Source organism: Colletotrichum paranaense, assembly GCF_030867605.1.
Source record: "Colletotrichum paranaense strain IMI 384185 chromosome Unknown Scaffold_15.1, whole genome shotgun sequence".
In the NCBI taxonomy this organism is placed as follows: domain Eukaryota; kingdom Fungi; phylum Ascomycota; class Sordariomycetes; order Glomerellales; family Glomerellaceae; genus Colletotrichum; species Colletotrichum paranaense.
Genome location: NW_026848973.1, coordinates 632,625 through 650,433, shown reverse-complemented (window position 1 = coordinate 650,433; position 17,809 = coordinate 632,625). Strand labels below are relative to the sequence as shown.

Below are 17,809 nucleotides of genomic sequence, written 5' to 3'. Positions count from 1 at the left end.
TATCAGTGTCATGGAGCAGAAGTAAGAAACAAAATGAAATTTTCGTCGTTGAATACGGAGCTAGCTAGAATGAAGAAAGCCTTTTGGAAGGCGAAAGAAATGGAATCGTCCCCTATTCCAACATCGGCTTTTATAAAGCCTCCCAACTTCCGCCGTCCATGCCAAGGGACATCTCGAAGAAGTCTGAACCCTGGCTAGACGCACGCAACACCCTTTCAAGTCATTTACTCCTGGAAAACGACAAAGCGGACAATGTAGCCCTGGACAACACTGGTGGTGCGGGCGGCAGGACCGACAAGACCGTTGTAAGTGGTGGTGGTAACGTTGATGAGCTGGGGGTTCTGGCCCTCCTCGGTAGGGAGCTTGGCCCAGCGGAAAGTGTAGGAGATGACGCCGTTGTGGACGGTGGCGTTGACGAGTCTCAGGAACTCCTCGTTGAAGCTGGGCACGACGGAAATCTTCAAGTCGCCCTCAGCCTTCTGGACAACGGCAGTGATGGTGGTCTCGTGATCAGCGCCAAGGGCGAGGTGGATGGGAGACACGACGCTGCCGATGGCGGTGTTGTCGTGCTTGGTGAAGTCTACGCCGGTGGTGGGGACGACGCCCTCGAGTCCGGTGTACTTGATCTCAATCTCCTTGGTGCCGTCGGCGGTGTCGATGAAGACGGTCTTGTTGTTGAAGTGAGAGGTGGGGAGGATGACGGGGAACTTTGTGGTAACGTCTTGGATATCGCGGACTCCCGGGGGCAGCACGCCGCCGAAGAAGCCCTGCAGGGCGAACTTGAGGCCACCGACGAAGCCCTCGACACGAACAAACTTGGGGTTGAGAACGATGGCGGGGACCTGGGCTGTGAGGACGAGTTCGTGGGTCTTGCTGTCGTAGAGAGCAGCGAGCTTTGAGGCGGAAAGAAGGTGAGCCATTTTGGAACTTGTGTTTGGTAGTGAGGTGGGAGAAGAAAGTTTAAAGTGGATGGTTGAGGCTTATGGAGATGATAGTGAAAAGTGAAGAAGCTGATTGTGGTGATGAGGAGAAGAAGACATTTTCAGAGGAAACATCTTTGGTCTTTATACAACAGACTCCCAAGTGTAACAGCAACTGGGCCCTTACTTGTTCAGTCCACGTTTTTCAGCTTCTTCTGAACTTGGATAGGAACACCACGCAAGATCCGCAAGCATGCCATAACAGAACACCATCTTTCTCGCGGCTGAGGATACACATCTCCTTTGGCATCTCGAATGGCAGTTGACCTAACCAGAACAGGCAAGATGCATTTCATGAAGACACTCTAAATTTCATGTTTTCTTCTACTGCTGCGATCAGTTGAACGCCTCTGGAAACTGAAATCCAGATTGGAACTTACATGGAGGAGACGATGATAATGGCATAGCGCATGTTATGCTTGTGGCACATGTCATCTTCTAGGTCCTTTAGCCCTGGAACGAATTGGTCTACTTGAATAGAGTGCCAGAGACTATGACATGTAGCTCATCATCAGTATCACATCTGGTTCGAACTTTCGCGATTCGCAGCTCTTCTCTACAATGAATCCCGGACCCTTAAGGTCACAGCGATCTTTGTAGCAGAAACGTTCCGCTGGCATCGACCAGACGTGGGCCATGACATACTTTACAGTATTTCCCGACGATCACGACCATTCTGCTCACACCAGACATGACCCTGGAATTATGTGGCTGGCTCAAAGCTTGTAAAGGGACATCATATGTCGTTCAGTAGCCAATGACCACCCGGCGTGGCTTGAATGCAAGTATGAGGTTTGAGCAATAAGAAGGACTGCCAGAGCATTCCACCACGGACTGTCAATTGCAGCTGACAGAAATCGCGGCCCGAGAGATTCATATAACCGAGTAGTGGGCGGTGGCGGCGTGGCGCCTTGAAAACAACCGCAACCCACGAGTCGAACGACGAGGCGCCTCGTCTATGGCACGACATTCCTCCAACTGTCGCCATCAACCATCTTCCCCCCCCGCACCAAGGGTCGGGTTACTAGGGCGGCCCGCCTTCAGCTGCCGCCCCTAGCGTGTAAGTTCCATAACAGTGCGTGCCACCGTTCAGTCGAGAACATTTCGAAGACCCCCGAATTCGGAACAGTCTGTGCTATAGTAGGTGGCCATGTGCGCCGCCGGAGGAATGGAGAAGGGTGCTCCCGCTGCAGCCCGCTGGCATGGTCCAGAATGAACGCCGCACGCGGAGTATCAGGGTTTGAGACATTTGCGACTGGCGCAATTCAGCCGCAAAATTCGCTCTCAGCCACGCGAGGTTGTCAAAAACCTCCTGATTGTGAGACATGATTTTGAAACGGGAATAAGTTGCTCTTGTTGACAGCGGCTGGGTGAGAATGTGAGGTGACGGTTTCACACATGGCCACGATTTGATGCTTGACCGTCTGTCACATCGAGTGTTTGTGGCCAGCCTCTTGACTGGCTTTGTCAATAGAGGAAGGCCGGGGGTACCTCTTTCATACACCTGGTTGTGTCTATGGCAGCCGCACTTCCTCCGGCCGAAAGTTTCCATGACGATTCTCTGCAGGTGTTAATCCCAATTCCGAAGCTTATAATACTGTTATGTCATCAGGTGTCGAGTTACATATGCTGCAATACTTTGAGGGAATTTAACTTGCACACAATGCCATCATCAAAAAACCCTACCTGAGTATCTAGCTACCTAGCATTAGCAACATCGATACTAACAATATTAGACATATGGTCGGTCAAGAATCAGGATTTGGATAAGCCTACATGTAGTATCATCGGTTTGAAGAATATTTATCTTAGGGTTGTCAAAACTTACGAATCATGGCAGACCCGGAGGATACAGGATACACCTTTGTGCCATTGAACTGTCATTGGATGCGTTGTGCCATCTGTTATACCAAGTACAGCTGGCTGAGGCACTGGGAAGTTGTCTATTTGTAACGATACTCTCCTTCTTTCGGTTTGGCCGTTGCAAAACACAAAGCTCGCATTGGTATCAAGTCGAAGCGGCTAATAATGGCATCAAGCTCGCGCATCCCCATACATATGGCGCCAATAAGGTGGTGGATGACAGGGCGGAAAACATTCCTTGATGTCATGATAAGCAATGCAAACTTGGTAGGGACTAGAATATTTACATACGTGTACAATGTGATGAGAAACAAAACCGCTAAGAAATTTGGCCGATAATCGTCGCAGAAGTTTTCAAGTAAGTAGCTGCTACCAATAATGTAGAGCATGTTGTTAAGTATGCACCCTGAGTGCGAATCCACATAGAGTCGATGCTCACGCTATGATTCCGGGGTCTTGAGCTCAATTGATGACGAAGGTTGTGTTAGCAATGTTCAACATGGCACTGATGTCGACATCTCGAAAGCAGTACCTAAGGTAGCTCAACAATAGCTCTAGAAGCAGATATGCCATTGTGAAATTTCCTCATAAGACATGCAAGATGCACCAACATTAGACGACTGGATTCATATTTAAGAAACAACATGCAAAAAGTTTAGATGAAATTTGCGTGAGGGTACGACATAGCAGACTTGTTCTTGTGCTTTGATAAAACAACGAGTGTTGTCCCAGCAGGAATTTAACAAAGTGACTAGAATCAATGGGAAAAGAATCAATGCCTGTCCGTCTTTCTCATCTCGATGGTGACGGTGAAAGCATCTGTCCGTACAATCTTCCCATCAGAGTCATGCTGCTCAAGGATACTCTCTTGACTACCCCTTCCAACAACTGTCGTCTTGCCAACGCTGTTGAAACTATCCGCGTCGAATCCCTCTTGAGAAGCCTTCTTGACAGGAGTTCGGAAAAGTCCCTTCTTTGTCCCCAATCTGCCACTGAGTCTCGATTTGGAGTTTCCTGACAAGTATTTGCCGTTGCCTGAGGAGAAGATGCGTTTGCCGAATAGGAGTTCGCCGAGGGGTTGCAAGACAGGGATGCATGCGGCTATGATAATGATGCTGCCTTCAACACTACAGAGCTCAAGTTAGTTGATGTAAGTCTTGAGTAAGGGGTTCTTCGTCTTACACTGTCCAAATTACAAGCTCAACGGTGTCATCTGTGTCACAAAGTGTTAGTTGCTACTGCGAAATCGCTTGATCGAGATCCAGAACTTACATGTGTAATCCGAGCTTGTGAGGCTCGGGAGTTTGATACACTTGTAGATGACCACAATTCCCGAACTGAAAGAGTCTTAGTAAACTGTTGTCGGGGTATAACTTATACATTGAAGCCTTACAGCGAACCAAAACCGAGAGCTACGCTAAGTACAATCTTCTTCCTTCGGTTCATTTGTAATTTCGACAAGACAACGGCGGGGTACACGGAAAGGTAGACATCGGCAAAGGCACAAAATGCTAGATTTGTTAGCCGATTCAAAGCTATTGCTTGAGTGGTAACCATAGTAGCTTACCTCCTGAGTACGTCGCGAAGGATACAAGGATCCACTTGCTCCAACATTTACCAGAGACTGATGAATCCCATTGGGAGCGTGCTGGTGAACATTGGGCAAAGATGATCGTGATGAACCCAATTAAGTTGACGACGCAAATTATGGACAAGGCCCAAAGAAACCTCTTGTGCCATCTACTTGGGTTCAGAATTCGGGTGAGCAACGCGACGACGGCGAGTTTCGGGATGCCGAATGAAAGAAGGCCGGGCGGGTAACCGGCAATGCTCCAAAGCATGGCACCTGACTTTTCATCGACAGAAAGGGTATCGGCATGGCGTCCATATCCGTAGGAAACAGCAACTGCTACAGTTGCAACGTTCATCCAACCGCAAACCTAAAGTCACAACAGTTAGTTGAACGATGCTATGTCTCGATCTGACAGATGATCATTTTGAACTCCACTTCTATAGCGGCAACTTGTCTCAGAAAGACCGGAAGAGTGGAAGGAGAAAGAACAGAGCGGATTCGTATTATTGGTATAGTCGTTTTGCCATGAACAGGAGGGTACAGATTGAAGTTGTAGAACTCACCACAGACGCAACAATAAAGTAGTCGTCCAGACTGATTTTCCCGAGAACCTTCCCCCTTGTGAAGAGTCTTGCTGCGGTAAAGACTGTGCTGAGAACTGATACACACACGACGATTGCCAGAGCAGTTGGCCCCTTATTCTCGGCGTGCCGAGCTGACATGGTATCCGACGACATTGAGAAGAAGTCGACGGCGCCAAGAAGCGCACAAAGAGGTGCAAGAAGAAACGAAGATCCAGACGGGAGGAAGCTATCCAACGAATAATGAAAGAATTGTAGTCGCTGACATGGAGAAGATATGACTTGGCGAGAGGAGCGGACAGACGGACGAAGGACGGATCAGGGCCACCATGTGCCTCAATCGCAGAACCGCGCGCATCTCAAAGTCCATCGCAGCAGTCATCAACTTACTCGGTCCATGCCTCGGGAAGGATGCGCACAGAAACTCAATTAGATTGATCAACAAGATTAAAAGGTCAAAATGGGATGAACGCAAGGATAAACGACGCCAAGTTAGGGTCGCAGCAATTGCGGTCCCTGGTTTAGCTTGGCCTGATTAGTAGTGGTGCAGGTGGAGGGACCACGGTTATGATTCAAGCATCGTGCTCTGTCCGCCTACCAAGGGCTAGCAAAACAGGTGTTGGAACAACAACAATTCTTCAACGAGACTCGGACTCGAGTCAAAGACCATGTCAATGTCGGCTTCCGCGACGGATGTCTGACGTTATCTCCCCACACACGTGGCCTTGAGCGAGATCTGCAGGCCTGCTTGTCTGACAGGTGTCGTTCGAGGCGCTTGTCTCAGCCGTATGATCTTTGAGGACTTGATTGACCCGGTAGAGAAAAAGTGGCTGGCTGCGAGATGTGTCTTACGGAGTGCAAAACATGCTTCAACTTACAGTGCTACCTCGCTGGATGGTGGGATTCTTGAATGGCCTTACGGATATCCACCCATTCCTCTTCAGTCTCCAGGACCAAGCTTGATCAAACTCTGTTTAACATTCGAGACCTTGTTACATCGTCCATTCGTCATAGGCCACCATTCCGCTTGTTCCCAACTCAAACTTACGATCGAGTGATTGGTAAAAATTCCCCGGTAGTTCTGCCCAGCGGATAGCGACCGGACCGCGAGCGGCGTGGAGAAGACGAGCATGGGAGACCTATGTCTTCCGCTCCTCAGCGACTCTCCGTACTCCCCTTTGGATGGTCCGCTTGGGGCAGGTGTCGGCATAAATCATGTTTGAGCTAGTGCTCCGCGCTACGAGAGATAATAGTAAGCCGGTGGGCTGCTATGGATACGAAGCTCGCTTATTGAGTCGTGGCAGTAGTATTCGTTCCTCTTTGGACTGTGTAGACGGCGATATGGCACATAGTGAAACTTGAAAGTGAAGGCTGCGTCTACCTCGGCTAACAATTGTTGAGGAGAAGCCGATGACAACAAGGATTAAGTATAATTCTTTCCAAAATGGTCAAACATTGGCGCTTCGTCGGTTTGTGGATACAAAAGGACCTACCGCTCAGCGAGTCGTAAGTCTCTCGATGTGGCCTGACGTTGTCAAATAGCACGGTCAAAGCGCTCAAAATAAATTAAGTCGTCCCGCGTGGCGAAATTCCAGCCTCAAGGAAAACCGGGAACAGCGATGCTTTTAGTGTAACTCTATTCCATGCTCAATAATCGGATTCGCACCCTATCGCCAAGGGGCGCTCTTCCCGAGGAATACGCCAATATCCTGGGAGCCGGCAGCTTCCCCGGATCCGAGGCCCCTTGTAATCTTGGAGGCTGTCAGCTGACAAGATTGCAGGTCAGCGCTTATCGTAGGCTCGGAGCAGCAGGTGGTCCGCGGCGAATTTCGACTTTGTGTATACGATCAGCCCCAAACGTCTAAAAGGCATGGCACTCGCTTTTGGAGGCTTATTTAAACAACTACTTATAGTGATCTGTGAAAGATGAGGCGGTCGAGATCGCGCCGAGAAACCCAGCGCAGGGTCCGACCCAGTGATGTGATCTGGCGATGCCGCGATTGAGTTGTAGATTGACGAATGTCTTCTTCAGTGGGGACAGGTAAGTGATGCCTATCGAAGCACCGTATGCCCGAAAATGTCGGACCAGTAAAGCATGTAACATGCTTTCGATTGCAACGAGTTACCAATCCGTGAGAACAAATATATTTCTGTCTTCTAATCACTTCGGCGGAAGCCGTTCGTGGGTTGTATCAATGGCTGAGAACTCTAGTTTCATAGTACGTACCTAACAACACAACGTTAAGGCCCTGGTCTCAGTACCTCACATTAGCGCACTCGACAAAGTCTTGTACGCTGGTGCGGTCGATACATACACCTGAGTTCCGGCCTTTCTCAACAAGGGACAGCTGATGACAAAGTCACCAGCAACGCGTCTTCATACCTTCATATCCGCCCTTGTTGGATGAAAGATCATACCACCCTTCGAACTTCGAAGTTACAAACCCACGCTGTAATATTCCATGTTGCTTATACAACGTTATCACTGCCATTCACATTTAATTTGATTGCACTATGACTTGCATCGGCATGAGCCCTTTTTCATATCTACTTAGCTATTCAATGCATCGAATTATGTCGATTCATGCCACAGATTGATTTATATTTTCGTGAGTAAATTCAAAGTCGAGTATTCGACGACGCACGATAGCGGATGACTTGGATCCAGGGCCTATTCTGTTGAGGCAGGTAAGGCCGCAGCACATGCTGGGCAATCTTGGCTACAAAGACAATAAGCAAGGCTGTATCCTTCGACAACAACAACAACAACAACAACAACAACTGCTGCTGCTGCTGCTGCTGCTGCTGCTGCTGCTACTCCTCTCTGTTTAGTGTTAAGTACCAACCACTTTTGGTCCTGTGAGCACTTAGATAGGCGTGATGTTTAAGGCAAGACTATAACCAAAATGTGACACGAAATGTCGACTTTCCATTGGCACCGGTATACTCCATACACAAGGTTGAAAGCCGTGATGCCGACAGGACTGACGCAAGCCTCTAGGAAATGCGTCATTTCATGAACTGAAGAAACCTTTGGAGAAGAGAGATTCAGCGAGGTTCTGACAGAGTTACATGTATGCTACACTGATCCAAGCGGTGAAGTAGGCTGGCTAAACACGCCGTCAACATGCGCTTATCCATTCTCTCAGCTAACTTTCTTTGCATCGAAACTTGCTTAGACACATAGTTCAAATCTTGATTATTGTCTATTGTTAGCGAACCCTAATATCTTTAAACTTGGCCCGTTCCGAATACTTCTTAGCATCATGCATCTGGTCTATCGCTGACTTGCTGCGTCGAGCACATGCCAGACACAAAGTTTCCCAGATCACCGAGGCTTTGGTATGAGTATTTTTTCTACAGGTACGAAGGCTTTATGACGATAGATGTATGTATCGAAAGGTATGTCCATCACCATCGCCGCTTGAATTTTGCACCAAAAGCATCAAGCGGCTTGAGACACCACATCTGTTGGCATGAGAGCAATCTCACTAGTATATACACTTCCTAGCTCGGATAATCAAATAATAGATGCACGTCATTGTGGAGTCACGATAATCAAATTACTTCAATTTCATCTCGGAACGACACATGTACAGTTCTTTGTGAGACGATTGGAACCGATGGCGTCTAACGGCCGATAACGTAAGTATCAAGTTCCTATGCGTGGAAGGTTTGAGGGCATCGGTCACTACCTGCTATCCTCCCCATGGGTTTCATAAGTACACTACCTACGAGCTCAGATCCGATGAACATGCGAGGAACTGCATAATACTTCAGCAAAAGGAACAAGTAGCTAGGGCTCTCTCAAGTCGAAATAGTATGGTTGCGTAATGTGTCCACTGCGTCGTCTCAGGTACGAGCTCGTCCATCAATGCAGTTTGGGTCGTAGAAGAGAAATTTCATGTCTGGAGATCAGACGCGTGGAACGTGTTCGAGCCGCATCCCTGCTGACTGGACAGGCGTTTCACGACTCCGCATACTTGATATAAGACGACAGTCCATCCAACTTTCTTTCAAATTTTTCAGTTTTGGTCAACCCAACTCTTCCAAATAATCGCTATTCCAATGCATCGCCCTACCTTTGTCGTCTTGTTGAGCAGTGCCCTGGTGGCATGGGCCAAGACGCCCGAGGGCTTTGAGCCCGCTTCCAATGTCGACCTCATTGTTGCATACGGTCAGACGTCGGGTCTCAATGGCGTGGATCTGGCCAAAAGCCGTAAGTAGTTGTCTGCTGCAAAGACGGAAATAAGCTAACTCTGTATCTCAGTCACGCAAACGGAGCCTACAGTTGGCACGACCGAGCCCCTGACCGGAAAAAGCTACGCAATCATCATGGTCGACATCGATATCCCTACCGCGAGCCCTCCAACTACCGGCACCTTCTTGCACTGGGCTCAGGCGGACCTGACGCCAGCCGCGCAGACTACCACTGTCAAGCTGAACGACGGCGAGCGCGTCATCCACACCTTAACGACCACCTCAAACGCGATTGCGGATTACAAGGGCCCCGCACCACCAGCAAGAGTTCCCCTTTCGCACCGGTACATCGAGCTGCTTGTCGACACGAGCGACATCACGGCGGACGGGACGGCTGCCCTGCAGACACTGTCAACCCGCGGAGGGGTTGATGTCAACGCTGTGCTCACCACCGCTGGATTAGCCAACAAGGTGGTAGCCGGAAACTTCTTCACTGTCACCAACCCCGGACCTGCAGCGAATGCGAAGAAGAGCAACTCCACCACCACCGCCCCCACCGGTGCCGTAACACCGTCCAAGGTTCCCTCTGGCATCTCTTCAGGACACAAGTCGATGAGTTTCTCGAGCAATGCGCTTCTGACTGCAGTAGCAGTTGGTCTTCTGGGCGCATTTGCTAGCGTCTTCTAAGCAAGGGCGCGAGCATCTCAACGACACATCTTGTCAAGTGCCGGAAGCTTGACTCTTCTGAGACTGGCTTTTCCATGACGAGAACGCGCGGCGCAGGATCCGCGTCTTGTTTCTGGACAGGTTGTCGTCTCAAGTAATGAATACAATAATACAAGCTCGGTTTCATCTTATCTTTGAGCATTCATCCCCTGTTTCACAGCGGCCATGACATTGACACTGCGACCTTGGGAGCACAGACGGCCGCAGTGGGGCCGTGGTGGGCCGTGGTGGGCCGGAAATGCCGGACAGACACGGCCCGATCTCGGGTCTTCTATTCCTTCTCTTGCCAACAAGACTCTCAGGCCTTTCCTGCGCGGTCGAGTCTCTTTAAAGAGGGCACTTGCTTGAGCGAGTCACTCTGAATAGATGGCACCTTATACGTGCAAATATCATGTCACAACTCATGTCTTGCCTGTCAGAGACTCAGCTTACAGGTAAGCATGGAATGCCCGCTGCTGAACCTGTTTTAAGTGAAATGAAAAAGGCCGAGTCAAAGGTTTTCAGTGACATCCCTCAACTTAATCACGAGGCAAGACATTGAGTCACAAGGCAGAACACACAAGCAGAGTCTTCCTTGGTGCTGCACGTGAAGCTCAAAACGAGAGAAATGATGTTGCTACCCCACTGTGGCTGACAGATTAATGTCAAAGGGCAGGCACTCGAGTGAAAATTGCTGCATCTCGACACCTGCACGATTTACTGGGCCGTCTCTATCAATCAAGGTGCCGGATGCACATGAGATTTTGCTCCGGGAACATCCCATCGCTCACGATGCCCAAAGGGGATTTCAATGCAGCTTATACGGGGTTGGCCTCATCCCAGCAGAGCCAATGGAGTTAAAGCAATTACGGCGGCTGCAGTCAGCTTGACCATTTACGAACCACACCCCATCACTTCAAAGTCGTCAGTATTCCAACTCGGCAACGGCCATCAAATGCTCTTCTCGTCAGATATGTAGATAACTACTTGGATTGGATAGTCATGTCTTCCAAGACATCGTATCACAGCTCTCGGCGGTAGTAACGAGGCCCGAAGAGCCACACACTTCAAAGCGCGTTTCACGCGTACCACCTCTCGCTTTGTGAAGTTAAACGGCAAGACTGGTGCAACCCTCACAACTTTTCATGCTTTTTCTCAACAACTTGTCTCGAAACCACGTCACCTTGCAGGAAGCACTTTGTGCAAGTGATCTTTTATGGCGAACTTACCCACCGAACTCCGTCTATCCATTTCCATAACGGGAAACCCGGTGGGCTACTCAGTAGTAGCAAGCGGCAAGATGATACCCGATGGCCCATTTACACGTCTCTCGGCCCGGTGCCCGGCAGTGGCCACGCAGAGACCACTTTTCTACGATTCAGTTGCCGAACCTGGCAACATCCGATTGACTCAGCGGGAGATGCAGTTGGGGTTGCATAAGCACGCCAATCTTTGTCCGCTCTAGCAAGATACCCGATGGGCTAAGACGACGGGCGGGACGGGACGCGATTGCATAGGAACGATTCGCGCCCCACTGCGTGATAGACATGCGCCAAGTAAGGTAGGCTGTTCAGACCGAGGAAGTCAGATCCGATGTATAAAATGCAATGGACTGCCGGCAATTATGATTGGGCCTTTTCGATGAGTCTTCCAAATCCACGCTTTTGCCTGTGCTCTCTCTAAAGAACATGCTTAAGACTAAGACTGGATCCTCCGTAATCCTCCATCCTCAGGTTTGATCACCTAGTTCATGCCAGAACACTCGCCATGACAGTGACAACGATCGAGATTCCCGTGCTGGGTAGCTACCCGTCACTCATTTGGATCATTCCCGCTGCGTTCCTCGCATTCAAAATCCTCACCTTCGGCAGTAGAGAGAAACATCTTCCGCCCGGTCCACCAACACTTCCCATCCTTGGGAATGCTCATCTGATTCCATCGAGAGGCGTGTACGCCAAGTAAGTACTAGCCAGTCCCGTGACAGTGATCCTCATCACTAATCAAGAATAGACTCAAAGAGTGGGCCGATCAATATGGATCGATCTACTCTCTCAAAGTCGGGCAAAGCACTATGGTTGTGCTCAATGACAGACATGCCGTCCATGAACTCTTGACATCAAAAGGGGCGTATTACAATGACAGACCGATTGATCAGCAGTATGACCTCGCTATGCGTCAAGAGAATACTTCTTTGATGCATGATGGTCCTGTATGGAGAGCAGAACGGAAGATTACAGCCACGTACTTCTCCCCCAAGAATCTCGACGGCGCACTAAGGGGAGTACAAGAGTCTGAGTAAGTTTCAAGCACAACTTCAAATGGTTTCATATGGCCCCCAGAAGCATTGTATCTAACGTGAGTAGGATTTCTGTCCTAATGCACGACCTACTAGAGAAGCCTGATGAATTCATGGAGAGTGTGAAAAGAACAACTGCTTCTATCGCAACCATCACAATTTTCGGTCAGCGTGCTCCCAGTTGGGAAAGCTTCTGGGCATATGTAAGTTCATCTTCCTTGATTCAGGTGTGTCAACCATGTTACACAAGCTAATCTAAACCAGGCGGTTTACATCGCCATGGATGGAGTAAGCAGTTCTATCGTCGATGTGTCTTTTTCAAAGCTTGCAAAAGAACCCAGCTGATCTTGTCAAGGTTTCTACTATTCTCGAGCCTGGTTCTTACCTGCCTGTGGATCAATTTCCAATTCTGAAATGGATCCCGGATCGTTTAGCCAAGTCCAGACAACGAGGAAAGGAATTATACCACACCATAACAAACATTTGGACCAAAGCTCGCGAAGACGTGGAATTGCGAAGAAGCCAGGGTATCAGGAGGGAATCTCTCATTGACAAACTTCTCGACGAAGAAATCAAGTGTGATGTGCCCCTCAGCTACACAGCGTTCAATAACTTCCTAGGAGGCCTACAGATGGCAGCTGCCGATACCACAGCCACAGCGACCTTGACGAATATTATGCTCCTGGCGAAGCACCCTGAGGCCCAGGAGAAAGCAAGAGTCGAACTCGACAGAGTCTGTGGCACAGAAAGATTTCCCAACTGGTCTGACTTCAAGAGCTTGCCGTACATTAATTGCATTGTGAAAGAAGGGTTACGAGCGAAACCAGTGTGAGTATTCTGATCAGTGATCAACCCGTTCCGAGTTCGAGCATGATGCTGATGTAGGCAATGCACCCAGAGTACCTACCGGCGTACCTCATGCCTCCAAGCAAGACCGATGGTACGGTGACATGTTCATCCCAGCTGGCTCCTCCATCTTCATTCCAGCATACGCACTCAACCACAATAGCGACTTGTCGCCGGACCCTTTCACCTACAACCCAGACCGCTACATCCCTGTCGCCGACAAACTCGCGCCTGAACTCGCCGCTTCACCCAATTACGAAGAGCGTGATCACTACTCGTACGGTGCAGGGCGACGAATGTGTGTCGGGCTGCATCTCGCTGAGCGGTCTCAATGGCGCATGGTAGCACAAATCCTCTGGGCATTCAAGATAGAGCCAGCGATTGGGTCCGACGGGAAGGAGGTCGAACTAGATTCGAGCCCGGAAGGGTACATTGAGGGGCTTTTGCACACCCCTAAGAAATACAAGGTGAAGTTTGTCCCGAGAAGCGAGAAGCATGTCGAGGTCATCCGACAAAGTTTTGACGAGGCTGTGGAGTTTTTGCGGCAATGGGAGTAACTACCTGAGGCTTTGACAATTATAGATCTGTAGTGTGGCTGGATATCTTCGGCATCATGCACATGCAGAGACTTGGTTTGAGGATCGAACAAGGCTTGGTAAGTATGATTGAAGCTTTTGTACTTAGGAACAATTTCTATCCTGAATGTCACTTTCTGTATTTCTTTCGTCGCTTGGAGGCTTCTGCTACTTGACATTTTGCGCAATTTGAGTAGATGGTCTCGCGGCTATTTCAATTACCCTTCGGCTCACGGCTGATGGGAATAGGTTTTTCCAAGTGTCTCAGCCATTTCGGCCGCGTTCTTTTGAGCGGTGTCTCTGAGGTTAGTTGTAAGTCTTCGATGGCACTGGCCCATCGCACGAGTTCTTCTTCCCCAAACTCAGTCTGCATGATTCCCAACCCAAAGGGCATGCCCGTGTCTGAATATACTCCTGCTGGGATCGTGATCATCGGGTATCCAGCCTGCGCAGCTATCTGATATGTTTGGGCTACTGAGATAGGCACGAGCAAGCCTGAAAGCGGGTTTCCAGTGTGGTTCAGTGCACCGTCGATGCCGACACGCGTCGTGGTCTGCATGTAGTTGAGAGCTTTCCAGTAAGTATCGTTCCGAATGCCTTGAGTGGCATTAGACATCAGGAATCCATCTTGCCCGGAGCGAAAAGCTGGTAGGCCGTGAAACACTTTGTAACGTCCGGACATTGTGTAGCTCCCATCGAAAGGATACCCTCCTTCGATTCCGTCGTTTTCGTAATTGAACTTGATTATATCCTCAAGCGATCGCATCTTCGTGTTCTGGAGTTCAGAGAGGTATTTCTTGATGTTGTTATAGAAGTCTATCAGAACGATGGTGTACTCTGATTTTTCGGGGTGGCCGATCTTGCCTTGCCAATTCCAATCCCAGCCTGCTTTATTCACGACATTTTCGTGATCAGTAATTTCAGTGAAGTTGACAATGGTACCGCCATTCTTTTGGATGAGAGTTATCAAGCTGCCAAGCTGTGCTTTGGTTTCTTCATTCGCAATAGCCCAAAAGCTGTTCCACGGAATGCCGAATGTTGCGTTATGCAGGCTAGTTTTGTTAGTCAGATATTGAGCGTAGCCTCCCGGTGGAGGTGTCTTTCCGCTCTGGGCTTCGGTGTAGCTGTCCCTTGGATCGACCCCGTAGATAGCATCGAGGGCGTACACTGCATCGCGGACAGTTCGGCCGAAGGTGCCAACTGTGTCTTGGTGCTCGCACTCTGGTATGACTCTACATTCAACAGGTCAATAAAGGCTTATCTGCGCGGGGTATCAGTTATCTAGTGATGATTTATCAACGTACCCGTCTCTTGAGGTCAGTCCGACAGTCGGCTTGATGCCTACTACGCCATTCTTATGAGCAGGGCTGATTACTGATGCCGAGTTAGTGACAAATGCGCGTGATCAATGAAACAATGCCATAGTCTTACCACTGCCGTCCGTTTCTGTGCCGAGAGAAAAGGCGATCGCATTGGCAGCAACTCCTACTGCACTGCCGGAGCTACTTCCCATGGGATTGAAGACCAAGTTGTAGGGGCTTCGTGGCTGTCCACCCCGTGGGGAGTACCCTTCTGAATATCCGGTACTCCGCATGTCTGCCCATTCGCTCATTGTGGATTTCCCAAATAGTACAGCTCCCGCTGCTCTCAAACGAGCAACGACGAAGGCATCGCGAGGGACAATGCTTCCCAATAGTGCATAGCTCCCAGCAGTTGTTTCCATACTGTCTTGTGTCGCAATGTTGTCTTTGACAGTGAATGGGATTCCATGAAGGGGACCGAGAACTTGGCCTGCTTTTCGTTGTTCGTCCCTTTTGGCGGCAATCGTCATGACATCCGGATTCAATTGCATTACGGAACTATTTTGATGGAATTATTAGTTATCAAATATGAGCTGGATATACAGCGTAGGAACGCTAACCTGATGTACTCTTGAGTCTGAAAAGTGCGTTGCATGTAGCACATGACCAGCTGTTGAGACGTCAAAATGCCATCTTCCATGGCCTTCTGCATCTGGTCGATGGTCGCTTCTTCTAACTTGAAGGTTCCAGCGCAAACGGGCATGGGGAAGAGTTCTGTAGTATTTTCATTCTGCAGCAGTGGGAACAAAGGAGTCACCAAGCTGGTGCTGGCCACAAGTTGGCTAATGGCCGGAGATACAAAGTATGCTAGCACCAGCAAGGATCCGGATTGATGCCATGCTGGGACTATGGACGGTGGTACAGTTAAACGCATAGTTGCTCAGCTTAAGCTATCAGGATAGAAGATGATTAAAATGAAGTAAGGAAAGAGGGCCAAGTGCGAGAAGTCATCAATGGTTATCGTGTACGGAATCGGTGTATCTTATAGCCAGCGTGAAAGCCGAACCTCGAACTGCAACAAGACTCGGAATTTTTTCAGAACTACTTGAAGGTCTTAGGCTTCTACCATGCATTTCGCCGGATCTTGATGGTAATTGCAATTCCCGCCAGAGGTCTAAATCATCATTTCGGGGCTTCTGTTTTCGGATCCATCACCTTGTGGCTTTGCCTCCTTATTGGAGAGTTTGCGATACGCCGGTATCCCACTTTTCTTACAGCTTGTTTCCTTCAGCAAACTGCGGTCTTTGAGACATATGTGCATGTGGCTAGTGCTCGCTCAATAGTGTCAGCCGATTCACGCGTTAGCTGCATCCGAAAAACCCTTGCGTGGCTGGCTGAATGATTAGGCCAATCTTGCTAGTCCACGGCTGTCTCACGCAGTGGTTGTCTGCGGCCCAATTTGTATTGTGTGTGACATTCAACGCATTGAATGCATCCGTTGAACCTTGAGACCACTTCTTGTCCCTGAAAAACCAAGCGAGTTAATTCCGAACCACCTCTTTCTGTGGTGAATCAATGTCTGCATGCTAAACGATTTGTCAAATGTCACGAGTTATGGCACGCAGCAATGGGCATACGGAGTGTGGTAAAAGTGGCTTAACCTATTAAAGTAGAAATAGACAAAAGGAAAAGGTCTATATACACGATGTCTGAGATAGACACGTGATTCAGCACGTGACGGGCACTTCGTGAGATGCGGTTGCTATCCCTGTTACGTGACATCAAACCTCATACACCGTGAATTAATGGAATGGTCTTTTGAGGCCAGGCGTAGGGCTTCTCCTAAATGAATTGTAGTTCCGATCTCATGAAAGTGGTGTTCCCAATACTTCCATGGCATTTGAACTTGAGTAAAGTCGCTCAAATCAGAAGAATTTAGGCTCAGATTCAGATGTGCCGAAAGGGATGCAGGCACCAAGATGTTGAAGTCTTTACGCACCCATAAATGCATAACTTGTACCGTCTGTATTCTGATTATGGCCAATCAATTTTCGTTTGTTGGACGCAAACTCATGTTGCAACTTCCGACTTCTTTAAAAATTTGATCTGGAAGTTGCGTTAATTGGCGCTCGAGTCTGCATCACAGCTGCGATCCTCTATCTCTTCATAGTCTCCCGTAGGCTCGTCCAAATCAAAGCCATCCAAAAGATCAGACAAGAACTTTTAGTTCACTATCAGATAAGTTACCAAAAACCTGCCCTAAATCTCTTTCTGTATTATCAACATGTAGAGAAGCACCTCACTCTTATACAGGGTGTATAGCAACCAAAATGCGCCGAGATCAACCCAGGAGAGCAATGAATGTGCCAATGGACATACCAGTCGGAGAAAGAAGGGATGTTGATGGAATACATTGAGCAGCTGGATATCCGGTGTATGCCTCACCTGATTGCCTAGTAGAATAAGCTGTGTTGGGGTGACTGAAATCATTCCCGAAAATCACCACTAAAAGATGGTTGACAGACACATTGAAATTCCCGTGGCATCCCAACTTTGCAGATCAATTACCGAATACTATCAATGGCCAGCCGTTGATGGGACGTTGCACCACGAGTATCCTTGTCGTCAGCGACTCTAGTCTGAACTTAGCACACCAAATTAGCGGTCAATCGACCTCTCAGAGTCGGGAAACCGGACGATCCGCTTTATGCGCTCCATCAAGATTACGACCAAAGTCGCGAGTCTTCACCTTACAGGTCCGTGATGCCCCCGTCGGGTGCCACACCATGTTCTATGGGGCCCCGCAGCGGGTTCTAGACTGAGACTGACCGTTGAAGAACAGCGTCGCTTTCTTCTTTTTCTTCTGATCGTCCTTCATTTCTCCACGAG

General features: G+C 49.0%; 5 protein-coding genes across 5 annotated transcripts; 2 read left to right on the top strand and 3 right to left on the bottom strand.

Annotated features, from left to right (window-relative positions):
• Positions 1–224: 224 nt before the first annotated feature.
• On the bottom strand, positions 225–920 carry CPAR01_14418 (uncharacterized protein; the record flags this gene model as incomplete). The annotated part of the gene is made up of 1 exon (XM_060498669.1): positions 225–920. The coding sequence occupies one exon, from the start codon at positions 918–920 to the stop codon at positions 225–227; it is 696 nt and encodes a 231-aa protein (XP_060342730.1).
• Positions 921–3,615: 2,695 nt separating this feature from the next.
• Positions 3,616–5,138, bottom strand: CPAR01_14417 (uncharacterized protein; the record flags this gene model as incomplete). The annotated part of the gene is made up of 6 exons (XM_060498668.1): positions 3,616–3,970; positions 4,026–4,056; positions 4,116–4,180; positions 4,237–4,354; positions 4,411–4,783; positions 4,980–5,138. 6 exons carry the CDS (start codon positions 5,136–5,138, stop codon positions 3,616–3,618), a joined length of 1,101 nt encoding a protein of 366 aa, XP_060342729.1.
• A 3,927-nt stretch (positions 5,139–9,065) lies between these two features.
• On the top strand, positions 9,066–9,884 carry CPAR01_14416 (uncharacterized protein; the record flags this gene model as incomplete). The annotated part of the gene is made up of 2 exons (XM_060498667.1): positions 9,066–9,216; positions 9,268–9,884. The coding sequence occupies 2 exons, from the start codon at positions 9,066–9,068 to the stop codon at positions 9,882–9,884; spliced, it is 768 nt and encodes a 255-aa protein (XP_060342728.1).
• Positions 9,885–11,669: 1,785 nt separating this feature from the next.
• On the top strand, positions 11,670–13,601 carry CPAR01_14415 (cytochrome P450 2D18; the record flags this gene model as incomplete). Its single annotated transcript, XM_060498666.1, has 6 exons — positions 11,670–11,860; positions 11,913–12,197; positions 12,266–12,401; positions 12,463–12,486; positions 12,554–13,026; positions 13,097–13,601. 6 exons carry the CDS (start codon positions 11,670–11,672, stop codon positions 13,599–13,601), a joined length of 1,614 nt encoding a protein of 537 aa, XP_060342727.1.
• A 232-nt stretch (positions 13,602–13,833) lies between these two features.
• Positions 13,834–15,854, bottom strand: CPAR01_14414 (glutamyl-tRNA(Gln) amidotransferase subunit A; the record flags this gene model as incomplete). Its single annotated transcript, XM_060498665.1, has 4 exons — positions 13,834–14,851; positions 14,924–14,993; positions 15,051–15,478; positions 15,541–15,854. 4 exons carry the CDS (start codon positions 15,852–15,854, stop codon positions 13,834–13,836), a joined length of 1,830 nt encoding a protein of 609 aa, XP_060342726.1.
• Positions 15,855–17,809: the final 1,955 nt, after the last annotated feature.